Here is a 25,777-nt window from a genome sequence, read left to right on the forward strand (position 1 = left end):
TCGGGCAAAACGGGTAGATTTTTGCGCCACGACGCGCCATTTGTCTTTTTTAATTAGTGCGCATGCGTAATAGTATGCAAATAATGCAAAATACGTTAAATTAATTTATGAATTGAGTTCGGCGCGACAGTAGCACAACGTTTAAAATCAAGTCGTGCTACTGCCGTGCGGCACGGCAAGGCCTGCCGCGCTAAGTAGTCGTGCCGAACCTAATTCAGCCGTGCCGCGCTTAATGGTTTCAAACGGCGTGCTACTGCCGTGCTTAAATCGAAATTACTATTTCATTTGAGTTCGGCACGGCAGTAGCACGACGTTTAGAACAGGCCTAAGTGTATTATTTGTTTGGGAAATTGCGTAAAAACTTTTTACTCAAGAAATGGTAAGTATTAATTTATTGTTCGATTGTAGTATTATAAAACATTTTACGCAATTTTATGCAGATATTTCACGTATTTAAAAGGTGCCCAGATGTTACGTAGTTTTGGTGGATGTCATTAGGGAACATCCACCAAAACTTTGACCAAAACCATCAACAATATATTTTTTTAAATTTTATCTATAGCCACTGTTAGATGTTCAGAGAGACAAAAGATTTATACCACTAATTAGCAGTTAGTGCTCTGGCTAATTATTTTTTATGGTGCACAATTGTTGACCGACCAAACGTTCGTAATGATTATCATAACTCTTAACACATAGAATAATAAAGTGGTTTTGGTGGATGTTTCTCTCCATCCACCAAAACCACCATAGCAATTTCTGCTACTTCCTTACAGAAGACTGATGTGACCTGCTATTTGGAGTACATAACCACAATCTATTTCTTTGTATGTAGAGATATTTTGCAAAGTTCTTGAGTCAGCACCTTTTACTATTGAAACCATAATCATAACATGGTGCACAATATAGAATACAAAAGGTTCTGGTGTGGTAATCATGTAATCTTGAAACAGGAGAGTTTTTAACTGACTTAAACTGATTTAAACAGACATTTGCAACAAAATTCCAGGTCCAGAAATTTCTTCCACTATTTCCACTAAAATCATAACCTTTAAGTACAACAAATCAGCCTATTAGTAATTGTTATCAGGGGTCTGAAAATCCTATAAATCTTTCACATTTATTTCAAGTAACCTTTAATTTCACATGGATGAATAAGTATACACTCAAGATGCAGAATGTCTTACATTTTACAAACTATTTCCCTTTTTATGGATAGACAGTGAAAGGCCTTTGCCACATTGGTGAATCAAACCATTGTATACTATGCATTTTGTGATAATTGTTTGTTTTTGCTCACAATATCCAGAAAAATGGAGGGGATCAATTTGAATAGCAAATTCTATTAATGGTTAAAATTAAAGAACAATGGAAGATCAAATTAACTTTGTACTGTTTAAAATTCAGTTTTGGTTTCTTCCTTATTCCAGCCTCTTAATATTCAAAGCATTCCTTGTCATTTTTGTGTTCTTCTGTGTACATAACTTGAAAAATAAACACAGAGAAAGGAAACCACAAAGGATTAAACTTGAAGCTAAAGCAAAGTTTAAGTTGAGCCATAGCTGATCCAAATACTGAGCACTTTGTATTGTAACCCATTTAGCAGTAAAGTTTATCTATATGTCTGCCAGCTTGTCACAAGTCTTACCCCTCTCTTTCAAAAGTCTCTATAAATAAATTTTTCTTTGTGGTCCCTAATTGATGATAAGTATATTACAGCTCCTCAATTTTCCTCTCTCAAGACAAGGTTACTCTAAATTTAACAAAGTAATGGACTTGATAAAACTCAAACTATAACTCAGCTGGCTGCTACTTGGAACCTTAATTTCTAGACATCTGTATACAATAATCAATATGTTATAAACAAGAACCCTAATGCTTAATTTTGCAGTGATCACCTTCCTCCTTTTCATTTGCAGACCAGACTGGAACCTCTATAGGTGTGTTTGCTTGTTTTGAATGGGGATGGAAGAAAAGGAGTCATGCCGCATATCTGATTTATTAAATCGCATTTGTTCTGTTTATACATGAGTAGAACTACCTTGTTCTCTGAAAAAAAAAAATTTCTCACATTTTTATCTGTGCTTTGCAGTCAAAACTTCCTTGTGTCTTGGACAAGAAATCTTATTTTCTTGAAAACAAAATCTTTGTTTCCGGGCTTCTGTAATAGGTAAATATAACAGTGTAAGATGAGTGACAGTGTATTTCTCAAGTTATTTTTTGGAATGTGACAAAACGGAAGTGTCATAGCGTGATAAGGAGCAAACATATGATTGCTTGATAAAAAGCAAAAAATGCAGAATTGCATATATTTTCTCCTTTGTCAGCAGCATATGTTAGTGAAAAGTTCTTATAATTGTTAACTTCTAAACCATCTTCAATTTAGCCAAGATTGAACTGTTATCATGTTTGTCATAAAAGTATTCTGAGATCAATGTCATAACATGGTTCGTACGCTTTTGACTTTCTGACATTCCATGACTTTCCATGACTTTTTCCATGACCTTTTCCGATTTTCCATGACCCAATTGTTCAAATTATTTTTCTCAATATATACTTACAGTACCATCAATTCGTTTTTTCCTTGCATGTTAACCAAATTGTAGAAAAGAAGAAGATGCTAAGACCAGTTAAATTCATACGTATAACACGGAATCTTTATTTCCGTGCAACAAAATGACACAAGTGCAACAACACGACGTAAACAGATACTTTTTTACTAAACTTTACAGTCCAGAACTATATCTTTTAAATTTCCTAAGATAAACTTTACAGTCCAGAACTATATCTTTTAAAATTTCCTTATAAAACTGTACAGTCCAGAACTATATCTATTAAAATTTCCTAACAAAATCTATACAATGCAGACTTAATTTCCTAACAAAATCTGTACAATCCAGAACTATATCTTTTAAAATTTCGTAACAAAAACTGTATAATCCAGACTTAATTTCCTAACAAAACCTGTACAGCCCAGAACTATAAAATCTTAATTTCCTTACAATACAGTCATTGTTTCAGTGTTCACAATTGCAGTATGAGGTTTCAGTTTTCATCTACAATATAGAAAAATATATGAGTGCATCCTTGTATGAACAAATCTATTTGTTCAATGGTTAAATGCTTGCAATTCTGGTAAATAACTTCAAGAAAGCAGTACTTTTGGACAGGTTGTCACTCGGACTTATTTATCACACTCTTCCAATTCCTTGTTTAAGTTTTCTAGTTCTATCTTCTTCTCCTTTGCTGCATTTCTGAGTGCATTTGATTCGGTTAACAAGACGAGCTGCCTCTTCACCTCAGCCTCTTTAGCTAATTTGTCAGCATCAAACTGTAAGGTGGTGATCTCTGTTTCAAGTCTCTTCTTTTTCTTCTGGAAATCAGCTTTTGCTTCATCCACAGATTTTCGTTTGTGGCTTTTGGCAACATTTTTCGCAAGCTGTCGCTGCTCTTCAAGATGGGCGTGATACCGCTGTCTTCCTGCTTTAGCAGAGGTAAGAAGCTCGTTCGAAATGACCAATTTATGAAATCCATCAATACTCAATATGTGGTCATGAATGGTGCGTTGGGCAACGAAAGTGGTCTCCTTCATATTCTCAATCATTAGCTGTCGGTTAACGGAAAATCCCCTTTCTACACTTGCTTGCCCATGTGAGAGACACAAGAGGAATTTCACAACGTCCCACAGTTTGGAAAGTGAACCGACAAGACCAATGTGTTTTTGGAGAAATGCATCCAATCTCTGATCTGTAAAGTCAAAGTCTTCAAACTCAGACTTGTGCACCTGTGTAGCCCGTTCCGTAAATTCACTGTACTGTGACAACAAAATGTCACAATCATGAATATCAACCCTCTTGCATTCTACCAATTTCTTGAGGACAATCTTGAACCTCGCACAGCTTGCTTCTTTCTCTGTCACAATATGAATCGGATCCAAACAGCACAGGTTCCTGGCAAGGGAATAGGCAATTGGGGTCTTCTCAATAAGTTTTCCAACTGTAGCTGTAAGGAACGACTGGAATTCCTTCCTAAATTCATATGTCTGACGATCACTGATTTTCTTGGCTGCTTGCAATTCTTTCAGCTTCGTGGCAGCAACAAAACCAACATCCAACTTCTCCACGTCAAGGCAATTCTCCCTCTTCTTGAAGTCAATCTTCAGAAGCTTTACTGCAGAGCTGGCACCCTGGAGTACATCAGCTTTGACGAACCTTTTCATGAGACCACGAATCACCTTCTCTAGACTGCTGGCCACAAATGGTAGAAGAGGGCTGTCGCTTTGGAACTGTACCAGAAATGGTTGCAGCTGTTTAGCCACTGACTCAAAAGCAGCAAATTTGAGAGGCATTAGTGGATCTTGGGTTGAATCTCTTATCGTCTTGTAGGACTTTGAAGTTGGCACACTATATTTGCTGCTACGTTGCACCGTTGTCACATAGAAAGTGACTTCTTTCCATATTTCCTGGGCCCGTACTACAACTGGCAGGTTCTCCAGCCATCTGTGCTTGCAGTACTTAATTGGAAATACAACACTGCTGGTTATTTCTGTGTAATCCTCTCTTCGTGCTGGTGAATCCACAAATAACCAATGAAGAGAAGACAGAACTTCCTGAATGCTCCAAGTAGATGCCTTTGATCCAGCTTTGAAAGCATTGTGTACAATGTGAAGTCCACAAGAGCCTACGTTAACTAAGATGGGTGCGTTTTCGTCAACCTCAGAGATCAGTTCCTGGAATAGCTCATGCAGTTTCCAATTCACGTTAGGCCCGTCCATTGACAACTGCAATATGTTGGACTTCTGAATCTTGATACTATCAAGGTAGCTAACGATCTTTTCCAAAAGGTCGTCGGCTGTAGCATGTCCCAGAAATACAGAGGTTAGGTACCTTGTCTGCACTCTGGAGTTCTTTGCATCCCAAAACCTAACATGCAGATCCATCTGCTTGGTTTGGGTAACTTTATTGTGCGATTCATCAAAAAGTAAAACAAACAATTCAAGTTTTGTGACTTCATCCGTAAGCTTACGTTGGAAATAGGGTGCTATGCCAAAACAAGCTAAGTAAGCACATTTTTTCTCGCCACAGGAAAACTTGCTGGCTATCTGGCTGTCCGGAAACATACGTTTAAATAGTTCTGGAATGTCCTCACAGCTCTTGTAACTATAGTGAGACAAGATTACTTTCAGTGCCCACAAAACTTCTGCAGCAAGTGTCTCATTTGAAGCCACATAATTTCTTATATCACCGGCACCGGAAGAACATGGCTGTTCAGAGCGTCCTACTTCATGTGAACCACGCTGGCTTCCAACAGCAGGTAAAAAGTTTCTGAGGCTGGCATTGCTACTCTCGTCTAAAATCAAATTAAAAAATGTTTGTTTATGAATATCGTCAAAAATGAGCCCTAATTAAATGAATTTACTGTCACAGAAATCCTGGAATCTCAAAATTTCACAATAGCCTCATCGAAATTGCAATCCACTTATAAAAATAAACCATATTTTACAGGCGCCACAACAGAACTGAAGGAGGGGGGGCTGAAGCCATAATTAATCCCAATGCTGAGCCACAAATGTCAAGGAAAAATAAAAACTCACTTTTAGTGTATTAGTGTTGTATCGCATAGTATTAACTATTGTATAAATTTTGTATTAATAAATAAAGATGCGCTAAATAAAAAAATATGAAATGGCCGTTTTGCTAGTCCCTCATAATACATTAACTTTATATCTGAAATTTAATATACCTCCGAGTTTAGTCCCACCGGCCCCCAACCACCCCCCCCCCCCCTGCAGCCTCTCAAAAACTCAAAAGAACACTCTTGCCTAAACATCGGTACAATCCATGCATTATCTTTGTCATCCCGAAATTAAAAAGACATTTATTTATATTCTGTCGCTTTAGATGACAAATTCTTTTGTTCTGTTTGATTATTTTGCCGATTCTTATTACACCACAGCACTTAAATCTATGTTATACCCAATACAGGCTGCATCCTAAATGAATCACGAGTTGGTACAAATATCGAGACAAATATCTAACGCAAACATGCATTTTCTTGTCTTGATGCAAACTTTAAATTCTAGTAAATTCAAATTTGAACACACAAACGTACCTTTAACAGCATCGACGTGCTTCTTCGATTTCATGTGGCTTTTCACTGCTGCTTCTCCCATATTTTGAACAGCGAATGTCTTTTTGCATGCTTTACATTTTGCCTCTGACGAAGAACTCCCGCGTTCTATCCACTTATTATACTGCGGGTTACTCAGCCAAGCATCTTGGAATTTGCATTTTCCAGGCATTATATATTAAATCTGCTTGAATGATCGCTCAAGCTCATCTTTACCTCGTGGCAGGCCTGGTCGCATGGCGATGCTGGGACTCGGCCCCAGGTCTCAGCAAAAACGTATCACACGGTATCGGGGGAAAAATGCGCGTTTGTCGTTGCAAACACGTAAACAAGGAATAGTTTATTAAACAAAAACTTGTGAAAGCAAGGAATTTTCTTTATTTTCATCTCGGTTTTTGCAAAATGTCAAATTATAACAATTTTCCATGACTTTCCATGACTCTGATCGAAATTCCATGACTTTCCAGGCCTGGAATTTTTTTTTCGAAATTCCATGACTTTCCAGGTTTTCCATGACCCGTACGAACCCTGTCATATGACCCATTCATGTATTTGACCTTTCGAATTAGCAAGCCATAGTTGACAGAAACACAAAGGTTGAGGATAAAAAGAAATTATTATATACAGTACTTCTTCTGCATCTTTTCGTTTCCTTTTCTCTCCAGCTGTTCTATCTATGCCGTGCTGGCAATTGAACACTTTCCTTCCCAAAATTAGGAAAGGCACATCAGTAAAAAACGAATTTTTGCTCCTTAAATATCTCATGCATCTTCCCACAGTATTTTGTGACTTCGGTCCGAGGAAGGAGGTGTAAGCATTAAATTAACCCGAATGATTCCACAATTGTGGTATCATCCAAGCCATGATAAACTAGCGAGTCATTAAATATTCCATCTCAGTCCCTCTCGACCGAGGTGGTTTTGATGGATGGAATCTAATGCTGACCTTGATTGACTATCTGCTTCAGACGGAGGCGGGGGAACAGAAAATTCATCATTACTCGCTTCTGCACAACTAGAAGTAGATTCGGACCTCTGGTCACAAGTTGAACTTACTTCTTTGTGTAAAAATGAAGACATCAGCAGAGACTGAGTTGAACCCGAGGTTGCACAAGTGTTCCTCTTGTGTTTCTCGCCTTTCATATGAGACTTCAAAGCACTTTCTCCCATGCGTTCGATGTCGATCACTTTGTTACAAGCACAACACATCGCCTTGTGCTTGTCGCCTTTGAATTCTTTTACCCAGCTAAACTTTGCATCACTTAACCATTTACGATTGAATACACATTTGCCCATCGCTCATTTAAATTGCAAACGAAGGGAAATCAATAAACTATCTAAAAATCAGCCAAAACACTTCACGTTCACGTTGCCCCTTAAAACAAAAGCACATGGCGGACTACCCCACATCAGAGGCCTTATGCATGAAATTGAGGCAAAGATCTAAATTTTGATTCATGTACCGTTCACGTTTTATACCGACTATTTTGAAATTTTTCGTTCATTGTTTATAGTCGTTAGTGGGCAAATTTGTCGTGGCAAAATCATTTAATTTATTAGAAAAGCGATAAAGGGTACGCAAATTGCTAAATTTCAAAGACTTTTCATGACCCACGAAAGAAATCAAGTACTTTTCAAGGACCTAAAACAAAATCAAGGACTTTTCAAGACGGCTGTTAAAATTCAAGACCTTTTCAAGATTGTACGAACCATGTTAATCATTTTACTCTTTCGTGTTATATAGGCGAAAACTGTTCGAAGATTGGTTGTGCTATCACTGCAAACAGTCAAGGTACCTTTAAAATGATTCAGTGCTAGAGCTACTGCCACTGTTTTGACTAGTAAGATGTTTTTTTGTTTTGTTTTTTTGTTTTGTTTTTTTTCTTCTTTAGGTTTAGTGGAGTTGTTAGAAATCACCAAACAAAATTAATCCGCAACTTTCTTCCTTTAGGTGTTGTGCAAAAACAGATGAAGAGGCCGATGAATGGATTTGTCCTTCATGTGAACAATTACCTAGAAAATCAGTTCTCCACGAAAAAAACTCCCTCGATTGCGGCCAAGCCATATTTCTCTAGCAGGGCATACCGAAAATTAAAAACATCAGTCGCAGCGTCACGCAACATTGCGTGATTTTCCAAACGTGACATTCAGTTGCTGCATTATTTTAAAACTTAGAAACTACATGGCCCTGTATTAATAAAAGAAGGTTTTGTTTGCAAGCACCGTTGACTTCAACATAGGAAGAACCTAATAAATCGCTCTTTCACTTTTTATCTCATTGTATAAATTATTTGGCCAGAACGAAAAAAAAAAAATATACGCATGAGTTGGAAGAAGGCGAGGCGTCATGGCTGACGGTCACTCATTTCGACTCTCCGGTTCTCTTTGTTTTATTCTCAGTTTAATTCTTCTATATCGCGGAAAAACGACTGATCAGGGCCAATCTCAAATGTTCCCGCGTTTAGCTGACGATTTCTTCTTGGTTCTACAAGATGATTTTGTAGTTTCAATGAACTTAAATATCTTCACAGCGTCCTGGACTAGGCGACATATTGTTTTGCCAATCCTTCGAAGAGGTTTTTCTTCGTCAAGAATCAGTTATTATCCTAACTCTGTTGCAAGTTACCAAACTATTCTTCTCCAGTTGAGCGGCGACGTAAACCCAAATCCTGGTCCAAATGGAGCCGAGCGGCACAATTTTACGGAACAGCAAAAGTCCTCTCGTCTTCTAACCTTTTATGCTAATGCACGAAGCATCGTCAACAAATCAAGCAAATTGGATTTAGCCATTGCCGCTCTGGGCTATGATATAATTGTTTTAACTGAAACTCATCTGGACAGCTCCATCCCTGACGGTGAAATCTTTCCTAGTAACTACTCGGTATTTAGGCGGGACCGAAAGCTCAATGGACGTCATGGAGGCGGGGTATTGATTGCTACGCGAGAACACATCAAAGCGGTTCCCCGTGATACTACACAGAACGATTCAGAGTTCATCTTCGTCGATCTTCTTTTCTCATACAATCGCAAAGTCACCTTGGGAGTTTTCTATCGTCCTCCCAATAACGATCCTAAGCCTTTAGAGGACTTACAAGCTGTTTTGCAAGAGTTTTCGACGAACGAGTTGATTCTTGTTGGCGATTTCAATCTTCCGGAGATTGATTGGTTGAATAACAGATTCTTGCGTCAATCTGATATTTACACACTCATGATGGACATCGTCCAAGACAATTTTTTGACACAGTTGATAAATGAACCTACCAGAGACTCGAACATCCTAGACTTAGTTCTCACTACTTCGCCCGACCTCGTAAACCATTTGGTTGTTGGAGAACCCTTTTCAGATCACAATTCTATCTCCTTCTCGTTATCTGGTATACCTTACGTCCAGCGTAAATCACAGAAGTTGTTGTATTGCTATGGTAAAGCCGACTGGGATCACTTAAGATCGCTGTTATCTTATATTCCATGGCATTGCGCCTTCTTCGACAGCGATATTAATCATAATTGGGCTTGCTGGAAAGACTTGTTATTTACAGCAGTGGATGAGTGCATTCCCAAACGCAAGAATAAAAAGAGATCCAGTGCCCCCTGGATTACACAGGAACTTATTGTTTTGTGCAAAAAGAAGAAATTATTGTATAATAGAGCTCGCAGAAAAAACAATTCAACTATTTGGGAAAAATATCGGCAACTCAACAATTCTGTTAAGAGACTTTGTAACACAGCTAGATGGTCGTATATAGAGAAACTTGCACTTGATCTACAGGAAAATGAAAACCCGAAACCTTTCTGGAATTTTGTTAAGTCCAAGAGAAGAGGCACTAATAATCTCATCTCTATAAGCGTCGATGGATGTGCTCTGACTGACGACTTCAGTATTGCTCAGAGTATGAACTCATATTTCTCTTCGGTGTTTACTACCGAAGATTATGCAAATTTTCCCACTCAAGACTGCACTGTTGACAAGAAACTTGCGAAAATTGATTGTTCTGTCAATGAGGTCAAACGCCATCTTCTGAAACTCAAGCCCAACAAGTCTCCTGGGCCTGACCATATCGCGCCGTGCATTTTTAAGTCGTGTGCTTCGGAATTAGCACCTTCGTTAACGTATATGATAAACAAATTGTTGTCTCTTGGCCTTTTGCCTGAGGAATGGAAACATGCCGACATTACTCCTCTACATAAGAAGGGTTCCAAATCTTCGAGAGAAAATTACCGCCCAATTTCCCTTACTTCAATTGCTTGTAAGATCTGTGAAAAAATTGTTTTTGATAGGATGATTAAGTTCTGGCGCGAAATCGACTTTATCAATAGCAACCAATTTGGCTTTTTACGAGGAAGATCTACTACAACTCAAATGTTATCAACGTTTAATGACTGGGCGAAATCCCGTAATTCATCCACTCCTACCGATGTTGTTTTTCTGGATCTTGCCAAAGCCTTTGACAGCGTTCCTCATGAGCGACTGCTTTTAAAATTGAAATGTAGCGGCATCGACGAATGTTTACTCAACTGGCTGAGACATTTTTTGGTGGGGCGCAAACAACGTGTAGTCGTTAGGGGATCTTATTCTGATTGGTCGTGCGTTACCTCCGGAACTCCACAGGGAACCATTCTCGGGCCCCTATTGTTTTTATTGTATATTAATGACATATCTGAATTCCTATCATCTACAGTAAAACTATATGCAGACGACACGAAGATCTACAGAGAGATAATTGACCCTATAAAAGATAGTCAGCTTCTTCAGGATGATCTTAATAATCTTAGTGCATGGGCTCGTAAGTGGCAGCTACGTTTCAACGCAGACAAATGCGAATCTATGCGAATTACGCATTTACGCGATAAGTCGGTAACTAATTATTTCTTAGAAAAGCCCCTGAAAGATGTGACTAATTTTAAAGATCTCGGTGTCACACTAACTAGAGATCTTTCATGGGGCCATCACATAAGTATCACTGTCAATAAAGCGAACAAAGTTTTAGGTTCCATTAAACGCTCAGTAGGCACCGCTAACACAAATGTTTTTTCTATGCTGTACATGTCTCTGGTACGGCCAATCTTGGAATATGCGGTACCTGTTTGGTGTCCTTACCTTGTTAAGGACATCCATGCCCTTGAAAATGTACAGCGAAGAGCCTCAAGACTCGCTTTAAATCAACGCAAAGGAGAAATGTCCTATGAAGACCGATGCAAACTGCTAAAATGGCCCACTCTCTCTGACCGTAGAACTTACTTATCTTTAGTCGAATGTTATAAGATAGTTTTTGGTTTTTATCATTTAAATTTTGAAGACTTCTTTGATATTGCCACGATTCGGTCTACGAGAGCAAATCATCAATACAAACTCTATATTAAACCAGCTAGACTTAATTGTTACAAAAATTCTTTTTTTATTAGGATTGTCAAATTATGGAACGAGTTACCGGGTGATATAGTGGAAGCTGACAGCTTTCAGCATTTTAAATCTAAACTTAAATCGTACTTAAATATTTGATTGTAATGATTTTGATTTATATTTTGTCTTTTCTTTTAAGGGAGTTTTTACACAGGGATAACCTCTTAACTTCCTTTTCTAGAAGTATTTTCTTTTTAGTTTTATTTGTATATAATAGTTATCATCTGCTTCTGGAATAAATAAAGTATGTATGTATGTATGTATGTATGTATGTATGTATGTATGTATGTATGTATGTATGTATGTATGTAAAGTATGTATGTATGTTGAAGCCATTCCTGTCAGCGGTGAAATACAGGAATGGCTCCATTCTCTGGTCGTCCGTCTAAACTAACTAAATGAGTTTTGTCGGCGGAGCTTGGCAGCGGATAACTTTTTCATCGCCGGAATATCGCTGAACGACCTCGCTGAACAAGATAGACTCTGCCTTCTCTTCGTTATGTAAGTAGCCATTTCTCGTTTGACACATCGGTGTTTTCACATTGATATTTCATTGATCCGCTTCGAGACACGCGGTTATCAATACTCACGAGCAAGGAGTTAAGATATAGCTTATTAATTTTTACTATTTTTATCATCCAATCACAGATCGGAGCCATTCCTGTATTTAGTCGCTAGTGATGCAGGCCATCGACTCCATTTTGCCCTCCATTTAGCTTTCTTTCCCGCGAAAACTAACCAAGATGGCGGCGTTAGGCTGCGAGGAGCTTGGATCCGACACGAAGGACAGCAAGGATAGCATTGTAGCGTTGCAGTTCTGTCTTCCGTTGTAGTTATATCTGCAATAAGAGGACATAAGTGCAACGGTGCAAGCATCCTCGGAGATCCAGGGGCTGTGAGTCGATTTCAAGTCAAGGCAGAAGAGCTACTGGGGTCATTGTCTTACAAGACTAAACGGTCGCAGTCGTTCTGGCATCTGATTGGTGCCAGAAAATCTTTGTGTTTTTCTGCCCAATCAGAGTGAAGTATGCTTTAGAGTCCTTTCATGTGTTTTAACACAGAGATATACAGGAAGCTCAGTTGCTCGCCGTGTTTGTTTGGGCCGTGTGACGAAGCTTTGCTCGAGGTGAAAAGTTTCAGTCTCAGCACACGATGTGAGAGAAATCCATTAGATTGTCCGCGAAAGTCTTACCAGAAATTATACTGAATACTTTCGCAGGTATCACAGATATTTCGTCGCACGGGCCACGCAGGTATGTCGAGCAACTAGTGCTTACGCTCACGTAGCTTTCTGTGCGCGCCAAAATCTAACCCTTACACAGTAGTAAAGTCTTTCACAACATGGCCAAGATTACAGAGAACGTTAAGTTCGTGGACGACCTCCAGTAAGCGCCTAGAGAAAGCTTGGCTGTGTTTCCGGTTAGCGAATTAAAGTCTGAACAAAAACTCTAGAACATTGTGGGAAGGAGAGGTGTTTACGGACAGTTACCAACAGGGTTTGGACAGAGCTTAATCTTTTCAACTGCTGCCATGACAAAGGCATACCATTTTTTTGGAGTCTGTCACCTCCCAGTTACAATTATGTTTTCATGATGTTTCAATTCTATAGCGACAAGTGTCGCAAACTGCACGCGGAAGACCATCGTTTGGTAGAACTTTTTTATTGAAAACTTCAAATATTTTCATAAACTCGCCATTAAGGTTTCTTTCTCTCTTAGTGCTGATACAAACGAAAGAGCATACTCGACAACGGTCTGAAACATTTTCACTCGGATTATTCATACTCATGGTAAAAAATCCCTGAACCTTCCCTAAACAACTAGTCGAAGGAGATTTGATTTTAGCGCGCACAGAAAGCTACGTGAGCGTATGCGCCAGTTGCTCGACATACCTGCGTGGCCCGTGCGACGAAATAACTTCACGGGATTGGCAAAGTTTCAGTCATAGCAAATTGAACGAGAAATCTAGAAAGACTTAAGCTTACATCTCATCTAACGTTTTAAGCGACATATTAACGCCTGCAATCATTATGTTTTATACGAACCTCGCAAACTTTTTAATACGTTCTCTTGTGATACCTGCGAAAGTATTCAGTATAATTTCTGATAAGATTTTCGCGGACAATCTAATAGATTTCTCATACATTGTGTGCTGAGACTGATACTTTTCACCTCGCGCTAAGCTTCGTCGCATGGCCTACACAAACACGGCGAGCAACTGAGCATCTTGTACATCTTCGTGTTAAAACACACGAAGGGACTCTAAAGTATACTTCACTCTAATTGGGCAGAAAAACACATAGATTTTCTGGCACCAATCAGATGCCAGAACGACTGCGACCGTTTGGAACTAGTCTTGTAACACAATGACCCCTGTAGCTCTTTCGCCCTGACTTGAAATCGTCTTACAGCCCCTGGGTTTCCGAGGATGCAAGGAAAGCGAACTGTACAGGAGGTAATATCGTGTGTACACCATATAATGCGTAAACTACCCTATATAATGACAAGACACTGCTTATAGAATGATAAAATGTAGGTATAATAGAAAAATCACTACATATAATGACATACGCACCACATATGGTAGCAAATCCACAGCATATAACGACAAACGTACTGCATACAACGACAAAAGCTTATAACATCATAAATAGCACATATAATGACAGAAGGACCGCATCTATTAAAAAGAGCACTGCGAATAAAGGGAACTGCACTGCATATAGTGAAGTAAATTGACATAAGACAGTCCTGGCGTTCCATAGACTTTCTTTTCTCTCGTATGGTTACCAGCAATGTAGAATTCATTGAAGATGCATCCTTTATTTCCCAAAAGGCCTGAAGCAGGAGAACAACGGTTTGATCCTGAGCCCGGTGAAGAAAGGTTTGATCCTGAGCACCGTGGTGAGGAGAGGTTTGAACCTGAGCGCGTTGCAAACGTTGAACCCTGCCAAGAACCTAAACAGGATGCTTGCTCCTGAGCCCCGTGATAGGTTATTTGATAACGATGCAAAGGCTAATTGCCGATCCACCGTAATCTCACATGCCATCAAGTGTCTAACAACAGAAAGAAGCACATCTGCCTGTGTCCAACGAGATCACGTTAGACAAGTCTGGAAGCAATTGCGAGAGAGTGGAGAGCGCCAAGCATTCTTTCCTGATCCAAAAGAAATCGATTCCATAGAAGCTGAGATTTCGCAGTGGGAGCATCTACACGATGCCAAGATAGCAACCAAGAAAGCTTCAGACCTTACTGTGTGTTATCTCGGAGGGAAAGATCCTACAAAAGATCTTGAAGTTCTTGTGAAGAATGGCGTCCTCCCACAGAATATTTGGATAGTGGAGAAAAATTTGAAAACGTGTGAGAAAGCATGGAAAGCCATCTCTTGCTCGAATTTAAAAAATGTCCGATTTTTTAAAAATGACATCCTTCATTTTTTCACAGAAGTTAAAAGAAACCATGATATTATTTACTTTGATGCCTGCGGTCCACTTCCGGCGGTTGGACAGAACACTCTTAAGGTTATCGGATATGTCTTTCAGTATGCTAAACTGAATTCTCCAGGAGCCTTGATCACAAATTTTTCATTTCCCCCCAAGACTGAACCAACAAAATGTGATGAAAAAGCAAAAGATACCGAAGCTATTATTTGGGAAAGGAAGGAAATGAGAAAATTTGTTACAGAGTATTTAGAGTACAGGATGGGTAATACATGGATGAACGAAAGCTTTCTTGACAATATTGGTGATTTTCTTGATAAAAGGACTGATGAAGAAAACTATAGTGATTACATTACCTATCAAGTTATTGACTCTGCTTATTTGTATATCCCTGCTCTAAGAATGCTCTCATCCACATCACCATTATGGAATCAAATATTTAAAGAAAAAAAACACTTTCTCAATCTCCTCAAACAATGTAAAACAATGTTTGATGGAGTCACTAATTCAAGTGCATCTACAGCCAGTGCATCTACAGCCAGTGCATCTACAGCCAGTGCATCTACAGCCAGTGCATCTACAGCCAGTGCATCTACAGCCAGTGCATCTACAGCCAGTGCATCTACAGCCAGTGCATCTACAGCCAGTGCATCTACAGCCAGTGCGTCTACAGCCAGTGCGTCTACAGCCAGTGCGTCTACAGCCAGTGCGTCTACAGCCAGTGCGTCTACAGCCAGTGCGTCTACAGCCAGTGCATCTACAGCCAGTGCATCTACAGCCAGTGCATCTACAGCCAGTGCATCAAATGCAAGGGATGATGTACAGTTGTCAATACTGAAAGGTATATCCATAGACTCTCCTTTGAGGAATTGTGGTAGTGCTATGGAAGACAAATTGAATCATAATGCCTATGCCAAAGCCTGGGTTACTGAGATTTTACCACATTGGCAGACATCAACCTTAAAAAATCAGAAACTCCAGTTTTTGCTTTTGACCCATCTTCTCTCTTATTACGATTATTTTATTTCTAAATTTACTAATGTTGCCTTTCAAAAGCATTGCATTGAACCTCTTTTTAAAGCCCTTTGTCAAGCAGGATATCCCAAATTTTACAGTCCAGTAGATTTAAGTAACACTACAAATTTGATCGCTGGCCTACTGTATGGCCAGATGGCCTACCCATCATTTCCTGTAGTGGACAAGATGCTACGACTTCGATACACTGGAAATAAAAGGCAAATGTTCACCGATGTTTTCATTTTTGACCAGTGTCGGTATGTTTATGACCAATTTCCCTCCACTGATTATGCTTGCTTTGCCATTATTGAACTGAAACAGCAAATGGTGTTCAGAATGGTTGTGGATGGCTTGAGAAAGCACTTGGAAGACATTTGCTATCTTGATGTTTTTCCTGATTGTCATGTTGCTAGTATAGAACCTGTAACAACAGAAGGGACTGGCTTCCCGAATAGTAAGCCTAGGATTCCTAAAAGGAAAAAGGTGAAGTAAGGTTTAAGAAGGTTGCTGCTAAGAAAAAAAAAACATTGTTGATGTATCATTGGCATTGCAACAATTGTATCTTTTTTTATCAAAAGCAAAAGCTGTTGTGTATCCTATACCAATAGCCCTTTTTTTAAGCAATTTAATTCTGTTAACTACTTTCCTTTGTGGGTAGCAATTTATGTTTTTCATTCAGCTTAAAATGAAAGTGATTTAAACTGAATTTCTTAATAATGTGGTGGAGGAAATACCCCTCTGTTGTTCTGTGAAGGTTCATCTTAAGGGAAGACACCAAAACTCTTTTTTTTAGCAAAAGATAGTGCATTTGAGACTGGAGCTTTATAATTAAACTTAGGTCTTATTCAGTATCAAAATATCAGTTATTTGTTTACATTGTGCTCCCAACTGAAGCACATTGTATTTGTAGTACTTGGGTGCAAGACCCATGTCTTAAAGAACTAAAAAGGGCATTGGCACTCAGGTGTAGGATAATTCTACCAAAAAAGTAATTAATTGCTCCCTTTGTGATCAGGAAAGGTTTTAGTGAAAACAAAGCAGCCCAAATTTGGTTATGTAAGTCATACAATTTGGGTGTTTTGTGTCTGAATATATTTCAATTTTATGCTAGTTCCTATATGTTAGTGCCTAAAAACAGATACCTTATTCACTAAAAAAGACACTGCTGAACACAGTAAATTTTTTGCACCCCAAGTGCAGCACTTCCTTGAGGGTGCCACCTATTCCAAAAGTTTGATTTGACAAAGAAATGTTCTCTTTTAATTTAAAAGTATATATTTTATCTTTTTAAAAGTTTTCTATTAATCAAAGGTTTCTTGTGCTTTTTGCAACAAAATTGAAATGCTGAAAGAAATTGCAATGGCAAACAAATCTATCCGCATGTTTCAAAAAAAGCAGGGAAACTTCTTTTAGACAGAAAGCCAAAAGTTTTTCAAATGCTTGATATTGGATGGCATTTTACATATTGTTCACCATTTGTAGACACAAATGTATTTAAGTGATAGGTTCCAAATACATAGATGTCTTGTGCTAGGGCTATTTTATTTTCTTATTTAGTTTTTATATTGTTATAATTACTACAATTTTATTATTCTGTCACTTTTGTAAACAATGCTTGTATTGGCATTTTACAAAAATAGTACAACTTGTGATGCAAATAAATATTAAGATAATAATGAGCAAGTTAATTAAAAGTAGGTTTTGGGAAGTAATGTGTGTTGGCCAGTGTGAGTAAATAAATTAATTGTATGTGCATGCTTGGTATCAAGTGTTCGCAGTGTAAACAATTTGAACTATTTTTTGCAACTTATTCTCATTAAGTAAGTTATGCCATTAATGTAATTTGTTAGTGTAAGAAAGTGTATGTCATAATTGGTGAGTGAGTTAGGATTGGTAATACTTTTTTTTACAATTAAATGCAAATAGCAATAATATCTTCTGTAGAGAGAAAAAAATTTAACAGAATTCCATTATATGTAATCTGGTATAAGTACTCTATTATAGGTAATGCAATGAAATTGGTTTCATAGAACTTTTTTAACATAATTAGTGTATTCTAAATCAGGTATTGTAAATCACTATAATTAAGCATCAGTTTGTAGTTTATAGATTGTAAGAGGTTCAAATAACATCCTGTAATCATTGTGTTATAAATAAATAGTTTATTTTTTGTGTACCATAGTGTTCCTGAATTTTAGAAGTATAAATGAAAAAGTTAAAAAAAGTAACAGAGGTATCTTTTGATTATCACTTTTTTTCCTCTATCATGATTTGTTAACACCTAGCAGAAGTATTATTTGCCAAAGCAAAACATTTTGGCAAGTAATTTTCGATCTGCATGACCATCAAATCGTAATACTCTGAAGTACACAAGTTCAGTGATTTTCAATGTGTTTCAATGGAATACAGAGTTTGCTTTTCTTGATAACTTTTGCGAGTCACTTTGACTGCCTAGAGGAAAGACCTGCTATTTCACATCCGAAGGTATTAATCATGAGTGGCTCATTAAACAGTGGGCCCCCAGCCAGGAAAGGAAGAAACAACTCGATGAATGTTTCATCGTAATTATAAAGAAACATTAAATTGTTTATGACTTCTATGTATTTGTCTATCCATAGCCCTTCCATAATATAAGTCCTCTATGTTAGATGACTAAATGAATGCTGAATTTCGATACAAAGATTGACTCAGTCTAATTCCAACAGTTTTACAAATAAAACTGTCTTTTTATCTTAGTGATTTACAGTTTAACTACCTCCTGTACCTACATCTTGAAGTGCAGATTAAATCCTGTGCAATTCTGCCCCCTCCATTATTCCTTTAAAATCACAATCTTAACGAAGAGGTGGGAATGATTGATTGCTGGGAGAAGGGAGAAGAAACCAGAATTCTTGCTGAGGTTTGCTTCCCATTTCCCCTAATCTTGACCTTGTTTCTCTCAAAACACATCGGTCTCTATACTTGTTTTCAGACCTGACTTTTAGCCAGGGATCGTGCACTCAGTAAGAAGAGCAAGCTGCTTTAGTGTATTTATACGTATATTGGAGCTGAGCGTGATGAGCTCTTTTGATTTATCTTGTGATGTTTAACTTAATTTATGCATGGCTATGACGCATAGTCAGTGGGTTTACTTGTTTGCGAAGCGATCGACGCACGCCATTATATTTTGGACAACAGCGTTAACCTAGTTGGACGATGACAAAGTACAAGGAAGTCGACTACAAAGGAGGAAAGAGTCACTGGCCGCTTTGGGCGATCCCATTTCTCATAGCAATCTTGCTCCTTTTGATCGGAGTATTTATTTTGTTGACCCTTGGCGCAAAACACCATTGTTTGTTCTTCGACTGTGAACAACCGATCGATAAAGTCATCTCGCCGTCGGATGAACTACCTCGTAATGAAGACGTTGTCCTCGGCGATGATGAAATCAGTATCCACGGAGAACTGGTCTTTGAAGGGGGTGCTCCAGACAGTTTACCTCCTAATTCGCATTTACGGGTGAAATTTGAAGACGTTAGCATGATGGATGCTCCTTCGGTACTTCTCGGAGAAACTATGGTCGACTTGTCGAGCTATGATAAAGCGAAGAACCTGAAGTACGAAATCAAGTCCAAAAAGCCAGGTCTTGGTGGCAGTTACAGCGTTTCTGCGACGTTGAATGTGGGCTGGAAGGCGAACAAAGAAGCTTGGATAAAACCAGGCGATTACATGACGGACACACATTACGGTGTAAGGATCGAAGACAAGAAACAAGATTACAGGAGGGATATTACTTTGGTTAAATATTAGCACGAGTTAAGGTAAGGAAAATTATGCCGCTTCATGAACAACGACCACATTTCTGCCTTTTACTCTTCTGTAAGGTTTGTGAAATCTTTTATCACGCGTAAGGTAACATCAGGAAAGCTGAATTAACAATGAACAAAACTTGAAATGCCTACTCATGTTCCAAAAATTTACATCCATAACCTTTAAGAATATTGTAAACGCCCTTTCCTAAAGTTCTGGTAAACATTTCAAGTATGTAATGGCTTTCCTTAACATCTTATACCGTGGGGGCTAACATAATTAAGAGCAATAGACTAACAGGTGAGCAGAGTGAGTTACATGAAGATAAAATAACTGCCAACGAAGCAATATTTTTCTCCATGCGAAATAATCAGCTTAAAGCTTATGTAAACTCTAATGCTCAGAGTGCCTTATAGGGTAGGTCAAGTGATATTTAGCTAAGTTTAAATTAGAAATCTATCTTTAGTTCAATATTTTGTCGGTCAAATATTCTATTCTCTCTTGTTTTGGGTTGTACGCTGATTTTTAGGTGTCAAGGGTAGAAGGGGGCATCATTCTTGCTGTGGACAATGTATAATGAACATTTTTGATTCCCTAGAAAATGTACTTTTTGTTCTGTGTGGAAGGGGTATCCTTTGAAGCTCAAGGCATGTTTTCCAACTCTCCTTGTTTTTTAAAGAAGTCTTGTGGATATAACAAACTCTTGCTCTTTCTTTCACTTGGTTTAATCTCTTTCATTGAATTCTACTTAGACATGCTTTTCTATGATATGGTGGAAATCAAGTTGAAGTCTTTCCATTAAAATGTAGTTGGTTCCTTTTTTTTTTCCTTAGGCCCAAGTCACACTAGAGCTATTTTTTGTTTGTTTGAATGAGAAATCTGTCAACAAGTAACAAGTCCGACCCCCAGTTTCAAAAACTTACTAATTTTTTGCCAATTGCCAAATTTACACCAATCTTCAAAGGACCCAGTATCCTGCCTTGGAGGCTTCCAAAATTTGGAAAAACAAGCATTCATGTTCTTTTAACCATTTAGCTGTCATGATATGTAAGATATGTCTGAATAAAATTTCCATGGCAAGTATTGAAGCCAGCATGAGTAGTGCAAATGTCAACCAAAACACAAAAGATCTGCAGGGAAAAAAAGGATCAGTTCTTTTGTAGCAATTCTTGTGAAATTTTTTTTTCTCTTTTTAAAGCAAGATGGGTCTGTGATTGATACATAAATCAATCAGTGAAGTCTTGGTCGAGGAATATGAGTTTCATGCAACATTTGCCAAAATTTGGTTTGCCAAAATTTGGCTTGCCAAATTGGAAAAGTATCTGATTTTGGTGGCACTTTTTGCTTTAGTGTGACCCGGCCCTAAGGAAGTTTGTTCATTATTGCAACTCTCAGTATGTGCCTTTTAAACAAATTTAGAAGTGGATGGGTATGGAGTGAGAGATGGGAGACATGGTCTAAAACAAAACATACCCATATTTAAAATTTCAGTATGTTGATATTGCTGCTAATGCTTTTATAACCACCTCCTTAAAACTTTGGGCTAAAACATTATTTCCTCATGGGCTTTTATTGGGTGTGCAAGAGAGGAAAGGAGATAAGAGTGCAAGTGGAATAATAACTTGATATTTTACTGTTCTTTGCCCTCAGATGCCAGATGTACACTTATTCTACTCAAGGACAGATATCACTTGCAGAACATTTTAATTGAAGGATGCACTCTATATTACATTATTAATTCATTATTTTAATGCGATAAGCACTGACAAAATCTGACTGCTCATAGATGGTAGCTTATTCATACTGTCAAGTAAAGTGTAAATATATCCTAAATTATAACATAATAGTATTGGTATGGTAGTGGGATAAACATTTTATTTAATGCAATTAAAATTAGACCTGCACATTTTGTGTTCTCTCCGGCCAATTACTGTTAAGTCTATGCAGTATTTCAAAATAATTGTGTGCTTTTTTTTTTAATTTTGCAACCTACTAAAATAGTTGAGTACATACAAAAAGAATCACCTTGCTTTTGTTCACTATGATAATTTCTGGGATAGAATTAAAAAAAGATTGATTTTTTTCACAACAAGGGATCATCTATTCTGTATTATCTTTACATTTACACACTGATTATAATTGCATTTTCTCTCAGAGTGTGGTTGTATCAGGGTGACTTTTTGTTTAAAGAGTTTTAAGTTATTAACTTGGGTGATGTACAGTTTTTGGCAAGAGACTTGGACAAAATGATCAGCTTATAAATTTAGAGGTGGGGAATATCTTGGATCAATAATCAACTGTCTCTATATTTCAGTTTATTGGAGGTTGGCTTCTCTGTGAGATAAAAAAACAAAGCAATGCTTACTTGTTGCCTCTCTTTGTGAGAGCTTCTACAACTGTCATCTTTAATTTTGCTTGGACATGTGCATAAGGGCTTGTTAATTTTTACTCAACCAGCCATTGTTCTAGGACTCTTGGATCATTAAATTTTTTTAATCCAAATGGAGTACTGTATAAAAGCTGGTGCTGTTTGGTTTAAATTTATTTTGATACCTCTCTCAACTTAATGTTTACAAGGTGTTGTCTTTTATTGGATTTACTTTGTTAAAGAAACTACAATCATTTGCATAGTAGTGCAAATTATGTTAGAGAGGCTTGCAAAAGATGATATCTTGCAAAACTTAGCTTTTGAATGAAATGAAAGCTAGGTGTTGTTAACGTGTGAGCAAGATTATTTTATAGTTTAAAAATAAAGAGCAATTGTTATTGGGGCTTTGTTAATCAGTAAGTAAAAGGTGTTGTCTCATCATAAGGTTTAAATGACTGGAAAAGGTTGATAATTCTAAACAATATTATGGAATAAAAATGCAACTTTTATCTCAACTCTGATTTGTGGTTTTCTTAAGCTAACAAATTGCTTCCCATGTCAACTTGAAAATGCTGCTCTCAAGTTATAAAAGACTATCATACAAAAACACTGAATTTATGAGAATGGACAAATTTATGAGCTGGATGTCATGTCAGCTTGTTTTATCTAGACTGCTATAGCCTACTTGTGTACCAAATCACTCAGATTTTCTACTTTGCTTCATAGAATATATGTGTCTTTCTGCTTGTTGCTTCTTTTCTGGCTTAGTAGAGTGACAACCAGATATACATCAGCAGCTGCAATACTATGCAGATATTCCATGGTCAAGTGTTTTCAGATCTGCAGTTACAGGTTCATCTCCATTTTCTTTGGGTGTTTTCAGTTGGAGAAAACTTGAAATATTTCCCCCCCCCCCCTTTTCAGATAAGTGAGTTCCAAGCTCTAAGTAAAATCTTCCATATTCCAGCATTCCCCCCTGGTTTATGATTAGGAATTTTGTTAAAAATTTGGAGTTCAGCTAATAATACCCACCATCAAATTGCTAGTTAACACTCCCTATGGTGTAGGACAGTGATTCTGCTGAACTGTAACAATACAAGAGGATTAACAGCTTTACTGGCGTGAAGTTTTTACTGGGTCTGATAGAAGAACAGAAGAACTTTGTGCAACCTGTCTAGAATGTTGATAGAAATCATCTGAGTTGGAAATGTTTTAAAAAAGATATCTTGAGAGAGGCAATGTCTTTGCACTTATCAGAGATTGGGAAGAAGTCGGAAAATTATAATTGGGAAACCTGGTTTTGGTGCGTGTTACTGTTTTATTTTGATATTACCTCCCATTACAAGAAAGGGTTATTATGACTGCTCCTGCAGTCCTTGGATATACTTAGATAAATTTTACTTTCTGGATAATTATTATGCTTGATTCACCCCAAATTCACAGAGTTAAAGTTGCAAGAAACATTCAGCAGCCATTGTGGACAACTGGTCTCGAATAATAAAACGCGTTTACATGCAATCTTACAACCCCGGGGTGCTGAGGTGAGGTTTCTTGAGGTTGTTGTTGCGCTTACAATTGAGGAGTTTGAGCAGAGGCGTCCCAAGCTCACATCTCGAAAAAGACGAAAAGATTAATTCTCGGACACATGTGTATTTATTCACGAAAGCGTCACGCGTTGTGTTACGCGGTGTCTGGTTTCGCCAGAAACCGTTGACTTCATAGGTTATACGGAATAGTTTGGGAAACCAAATATGGTCCATTTACAACGCTAAATATTCCGAAATGTGAACATTTTACACTCCTTGTGTGTCTGATAGTTGCAGAGAGATTTCGATTTCACTCTCCGTGGAAGGGTAATTAAAGGTTTTAATCATTATATAATTTGGTTAGTAATGATGAATGGTTTTGTTTGTGGTCAACTAAATTGCTTGTTAAGTGGAAAGGGTATAGCTAAGTTGCTTTGACTAGAACAAAGGTGGCAGTTTGTAGCGTCCTCATTGATTATATAATAAAACATATTTTACAACAAGTCTGAAAACACTTAAACTTTAGGGGAATATGATGCGGTAACTAGAAAAGCTTAATATTTTTCACATTTTGCATAGGGAAAAAATTTGCCCTACACCTAAATTCAGCCTTTTAGACTTGTGACTGAAAGGAAAAAACATTAAATAATATTCTGACAGTACAGAAACACAAGGTTCAGAGTTGGAAAATGATTTGCTACCTTGTATGAATAACTTTAAATGCAGCCATAAGATTTCAACAATTTTGGGTGTCTTCCGGCACTGTCCCATCTAGTGCCTTCATGTCCTCTGTTCCCACTTTTTCTCTGGTCCTCTGTACCCACTGGTCCTCTGATCCCACTGTTTCTCTGGTCCCCTGTACCCACTGGTCCTCTGTTCCCATTGTCACCCCGGCTGAGAGGGTTACCCTACCCGGCAGACCGGGCAACCCGTCTAGGCGGGTCACCCACCTATCATGTAAACGTGATCAAAATAAAATAAGAAATTATGTGGACAGACGAGTTACCCCACCTAGGCGGGTTACCTCACCTACCTAGGGTCCCCCACCTCCATGTAAACAGGCCCTAAGATTGATAAAACAGCAGGAGAAACTAGACATTTATCTGGCATCTCCTTGTCTTTTATTCAGTAGATTTCCTTCCGTGTTGTTGTTTTTTCAACTTGAAGAACGATTTGTAGGCTTTGCGTGCAGTTCCGCGCCACCCTAAGTAATATTAAGACACTGCATACTACATACAGTTAAGCTTATTTACAATATTGTGCAAGAAAAGTACTATCTCAGGGCTGTTACAGCATCGCAGGCTAACACAGACGAAGGAAATTATGGAAACTATTACTGGAAAAATAATCTTTACGGGAGGCTCTGCGCCCGATGTTCTTCCAGCTCCTTCGTATTTAACGGTGAAGTTTGAAGACGTGAGTTTGATGGATGCCCCCTCAGTCAAGATCGGCGAATCAGTTGTCGATGTCACAAACATCTACAAGAAAGGAGAACCACTAATTTACACCATGATGTGCCCCATACCGTCTCCCACACAACCAGATTGCAGTGTTTCTGCCGTTTTAAATGTAGGCTGGAAACATGGCGGGAACTCGTGAATAAGGAATGAGGATTATTTTAGTAACACCATGCACCATGTACCTTTGGAAGTTGGAAAAGATTCGTACAAGATGGACATCGAGGTGATCAGGTACCGATAAAAATAGTAAGCTTGGTAAGTGATTTTTAGCATATTCATCCCTGGTACAGAATTGTAATGTGAGATAACGAACCTAAATACTGATTTGATGAAAAACCAAAATGATTGCCACCTGTATGTTCACTTTTGGATACAACCCTGAAAGAGGAATATGTTACTGCAGGGTTCAGGTTGTGTTAGTGTCACCAGGCGAGTAGGAAAGACTTTCCCGAAGAGGTTCTCACACATCCAGCGTCTTATCAGCATTTCGGGCACACTGATACCATTACTAAATAACACAACAGTCATTTCCTCCTTACTGAGAGGGAGTTAATAGTGTCTCAGAACCCCCTTTAACAATGCTTCAAGCTAAAACTGGATCATTGCTGCAGTTTTGCACACAGTTAAATGTAATATAAATTAGACTCA

General features: G+C 38.1%; 3 protein-coding genes across 5 annotated transcripts; 2 read left to right on the top strand and 1 right to left on the bottom strand.

Annotated features, from left to right (window-relative positions):
- Positions 1 to 2,462: 2,462 nt before the first annotated feature.
- Positions 2,463 to 6,654, bottom strand: LOC131800280 (uncharacterized). Its single transcript, XM_059117966.2, has 2 exons — positions 6,112 to 6,654; positions 2,463 to 5,349 (listed from the first exon to the last, which is right to left on the bottom strand). Exons 1-2 carry the CDS (start codon positions 6,299 to 6,301, stop codon positions 3,185 to 3,187), a joined length of 2,355 nt encoding a protein of 784 aa, XP_058973949.1. The 5' UTR covers positions 6,302 to 6,654; the 3' UTR covers positions 2,463 to 3,184.
- A 7,167-nt stretch (positions 6,655 to 13,821) lies between these two features.
- On the top strand, positions 13,822 to 18,991 carry LOC136283398 (uncharacterized). Of its 3 annotated transcripts, none has more exons than XM_066172196.1 (2): positions 13,822 to 13,983; positions 14,365 to 18,991. In XM_066172196.1, exon 2 carries the CDS (start codon positions 14,496 to 14,498, stop codon positions 16,476 to 16,478), a length of 1,983 nt encoding a protein of 660 aa, XP_066028293.1. In that variant the 5' UTR covers positions 13,822 to 13,983; positions 14,365 to 14,495; the 3' UTR covers positions 16,479 to 18,991. The 3 variants fall into 3 exon arrangements, with proteins under 3 accessions (XP_066028293.1, XP_066028292.1, XP_066028294.1); XM_066172195.1 differs by having other exon boundaries at positions 13,933 to 14,060; XM_066172197.1 differs by having other exon boundaries at positions 13,967 to 13,983; positions 14,322 to 18,991.
- A 122-nt stretch (positions 18,992 to 19,113) lies between these two features.
- On the top strand, positions 19,114 to 22,658 carry LOC131775336 (uncharacterized). The gene is made up of 2 exons (XM_059091439.2): positions 19,114 to 19,786; positions 21,426 to 22,658. Exon 1 carries the CDS (start codon positions 19,182 to 19,184, stop codon positions 19,773 to 19,775), a length of 594 nt encoding a protein of 197 aa, XP_058947422.2. The 5' UTR covers positions 19,114 to 19,181; the 3' UTR covers positions 19,776 to 19,786; positions 21,426 to 22,658.
- Positions 22,659 to 25,777: the final 3,119 nt, after the last annotated feature.

Source organism: Pocillopora verrucosa, chromosome 9 (genome assembly GCF_036669915.1).
Source record: "Pocillopora verrucosa isolate sample1 chromosome 9, ASM3666991v2, whole genome shotgun sequence".
Classification (NCBI taxonomy): Eukaryota; Metazoa; Cnidaria; class Anthozoa; order Scleractinia; family Pocilloporidae; genus Pocillopora; species Pocillopora verrucosa.